The sequence below is a fragment of the Triticum dicoccoides genome, chromosome 1A (genome assembly GCF_002162155.2).
Source record: "Triticum dicoccoides isolate Atlit2015 ecotype Zavitan chromosome 1A, WEW_v2.0, whole genome shotgun sequence".
In the NCBI taxonomy this organism is placed as follows: domain Eukaryota; kingdom Viridiplantae; phylum Streptophyta; class Magnoliopsida; order Poales; family Poaceae; genus Triticum; species Triticum dicoccoides.
In genome coordinates, this window is record NC_041380.1 from 25,584,281 (window position 1) to 25,587,804 (window position 3,524).

General features: G+C 42.6%; 1 protein-coding gene across 1 annotated transcript; it reads right to left on the reverse strand.

Annotated features, from left to right (window-relative positions):
* Positions 1-2,141: 2,141 nt before the first annotated feature.
* On the reverse strand, positions 2,142-2,849 carry LOC119353928 (defensin-2-like). The gene is made up of 2 exons (XM_037620657.1): positions 2,734-2,849; positions 2,142-2,657 (listed from the first exon to the last, which is right to left on the reverse strand). The coding sequence occupies exons 1-2, from the start codon at positions 2,777-2,779 to the stop codon at positions 2,404-2,406; spliced, it is 300 nt and encodes a 99-aa protein (XP_037476554.1). The 5' UTR covers positions 2,780-2,849; the 3' UTR covers positions 2,142-2,403.
* Between the last annotated feature and the right edge of the window lie 675 nt (positions 2,850-3,524).

Genomic DNA, 3,524 nt, shown 5'->3' on the forward strand with positions numbered 1-3,524 from the left:
TTAAGACATGCAGTTGCGACCCACTTGAAAACATTCAATTGCGACCTCCTGGAAAACATGAAGTTGCATCACACCCATAAGACATGTAGTGCGGACACCATGCAGTGGCGACACACTTTGAAAACACGCAGCTTCAACCAACTTTTGAAAACATGCAGTTGTGACCCTCTTTGAAAATATGAAGTTGCATCACACCCTCAAGACATGCACTTGGCAACCACCCCTTGAACACATGCAGTTGTAACACACCTTTAAAACATGCAGTTGCGACCTCATTTAAAAACTTGTAGTTGCGACCGGTCTTGAAAACATGCAATTGCGACCCATTTGAATTCTTACAGTTACAACTCCGTTTGAAAACATGCAATTGCGAATCCATTTGAAAACTTAACCCTTTGAAAGCATATGCAATTGTGGCCCCCTTTTTTCGCTTATAGCACTTACAATTGTGACCCTTTTTGAAAATTTATGTTTTTGAAGTTGCACTAATTAAGTTATGATGTGTGTACTTGCGTGGTCTCTGACAAGGCGGTTCGGTGCTCAAACTCAGTTGCACCCGCGATGAACCGAAAATTCAAAATAAATACTAGAAAAATTCAACAAAATTGGAAGAAAAAAAGCTTCATTGAAGATAATTTGGTGCGTGAGGTGCGCTCCAAATTTCAGATCGTTTGAACATTTGAGTAGCTCTCAGCAAAAAAGAAAAATTAGGGTCTGTGAAAAAGTTTATTGTTCATGTATTGTTCTGGCCCAATTTTTCTTTTTTGCTGAGCTTTTTATGTGTTCAAATAGTCTGGAATTTGGAGCGCACATAACGCACCAAATTATCTTCCATGTAAAAAAAAATCAGATTTTTGTGAATTTTTTCTTCACCGGGTGCAGATGAGTCTGGGCTCAGAAATGGATATTCACGTGATCTCTCCTTAATATTTTGTTTTCATGTTGTGACAAAACACAAAAATGAAAACATGGACAAAAAATAAATCCACAATTGTTTTTTATGAAATAAAATGCAAAAAATATACACATTCAAACAATGAGAAAGCACCTTCCACAAAAAAAAATAACAGTAGTCTAACAACAAAAGGAAAAAAATTAGAAACAATAACAAGTATAACCTAAATAGAAAAAAAAACTACGGCGCTCCAACAGGTCCATCGCACAGCACAAAGCACGAATCTATACACGAAGCACGAATCTATAGACAACTCCTCAATATTACCGTCCACTTACAATTGTCTTCTTCCCATATGTGCACGGTAAGTTTACAATATAACCTGATTTCTGTGAAGAGTGTCACACTTGCCGTAACCTGATATCTCATATGAAGAGGGTGTCACAATCGATCTTTGCAGTATCTTCTATATCTAAATAGCTAGTTCGCACTAACATATTTCTCATAATATGCAAGCATGTCACCTCATGACACAAGATGTAGGGAAAAAGGCCGACCCTACTAACATATTTCTCTTAACATGAAAGCATGTCACCTCACCATACAGCACGCGTGAGAAAAGAACCACCTCAACATGCAACCATGGAACGAAGAGAGTATAACAATATAACATTTTTCGACAAAGGGTGGATTTTATTAACTCAAAATTAAGCATCAAGAAGATACATAACACCATGAGCACACACCCGGCCTCTGCATAGCTAGGATGCACACAGCTAACATCAACTCACACAAATAGATAATGGATATAGATACAGATAGACAAAGATAGAGATAGATGTAGATAAAGATAGAGATAGCAATATAGATATATAGCGATATAGTTATTTTTTATTGTATTTGCTAACAAATAATGCTCACGTGGGTAGCAACTAATATTTTTAAATAAGCAACAAATGGTGAAGGAACAAAGTCTAGTACAATGAAATATATATTAAAGAAGACCTTTTAATTCTTTGATCACTCTTCCAAATCAACATAAATTCCATGCGATATTTTCAAAAAAAAAATGTTGATGCCACACAATTTGTAGATGCCATCTGGATGAAAAGGACGCACGACATCAAATAAGAACTTGTGGATGAGAAACAGGAATACTTTTCCGTTAAAAGGATGCGCATTGCGCACATGATCAATTGAAGGGGGGACTTTTGATGGCATTAGCTTACAACTTTGCGATAAGTGTGTAGGTATAGGAAACACAGTTAGATAAAACCACGGTGGTTCTCAAGCCGGAGAATTGGGAAGTTGGCATAAGTTTTCCCGGCCTTTGCATCCGATGGCACGGTACACGCAGCTAAAAGATCGAGTTGGCATAGCAAACATGCATATCGATCCTTTTTGGAAAGATTGCATAAAACTACTAGACATATCTTGTCCATTTATTCAGAACTTGGCCCAACTCACGCTTGATGCATAAAGAAAGTGAGGATGTCGCCGCATCTTCCTCAGTCGGCCAAGAAAGTGAGGTCGCCGGCGGCGGAGCTCTTCTGCGGGCCGGGGGCCGGGGAGGGGGAGGGGGGCACGTCCTTGCAGCAGTAGCAGGTGGTCTCGCCGTGGAGGACCCTGCAGCGGCCGTCGACGTAGCCGCGGGCCTGGCAACAGTGCATGCACCAGCTTGCTTGGATGCACATGGCCATGCACTGCTCCCTCAGCTTGTCGCACGCCAGCTCGCTCCGCACCACTGTCGTCGACATGCCCACTGCAGGCGTGCGCGCAGTCAAATTTGAGCAAAATTCTTATGCATCCGATTGAATCGTGCGAATTCAAACACTTACGGGAAGTGACGAGGAGGACGGCCAGGAACAACAGTCTCTTGCCCATCTCGTATATACTCCTGGATTCTTCCTCCTCTTGGATGATCTTTAGCGAGTGGATGCTTAGGCTAGGTGGGTGTTTTTATAGGAGCAGAGCATGGGGAAAAAGGGAGAACATTCTTATTATTGAGTACTAGCATGTACCCTTGCAAAAACACCCTTGCAAAAAACTCAAAAATACATCCAACTCATTGGGGTGCCACAGTAGTATTCCTCCTTCGTCCATCGGCGGTGCGCGGTGAGCAAAGCTCGTTGCCGCCTCTGGGTCTCCGTCTCAGCGAAGCAAACCTGTTGAAACTCAGAAGCTTGTAGAACTAGCGGCCGATATGTAGACCAGAAGATGCTGATGACAACGATCTGCATAGCAAATTGCCGCTCGGAAGAAGGAAAATTTTGGAATGTGCCTGTAGAACGCCCCATGTCAGGCTAGGCGGAGTCAAAGAACACAACTCACAAGCTCCCCATCAAGGCCGAGGCTGATCAACATTCATCGGTCGATACTCGAGATGGAGGACCAATACGCACATCCGTGTTGTCCGCTCTGGAGGACAGCGACATCGAGACAAACATGCAGAAGAAAAATTCGGACACAGAGAAACGAATCTAGGGACACATCATCCTCCAAATGCCTCCCGACAATACAAAGAGGCACCATCGGAACGAGAGCGGGATGAAGATACCTTATTCCACACCGAAGGCGATGTCGTCGTCTCGCCACCGCCACTCAGACAACAAACAAAAGCACTAGGGTC

Coding starts and splice junctions, on each gene's coding strand:
- LOC119353928 (XM_037620657.1), bottom strand. CDS start 2,779: ATGGGCAAGAGACTGTTGTTCCTGGCCGTCCTCCTCGTCACTTCCC. Junction 2,658..2,733: donor CGTCCTCCTCGTCACTTCCC/GTAAGTGTTTGA, acceptor GCACGCCTGCAG/TGGGCATGTCGACGACAGTG.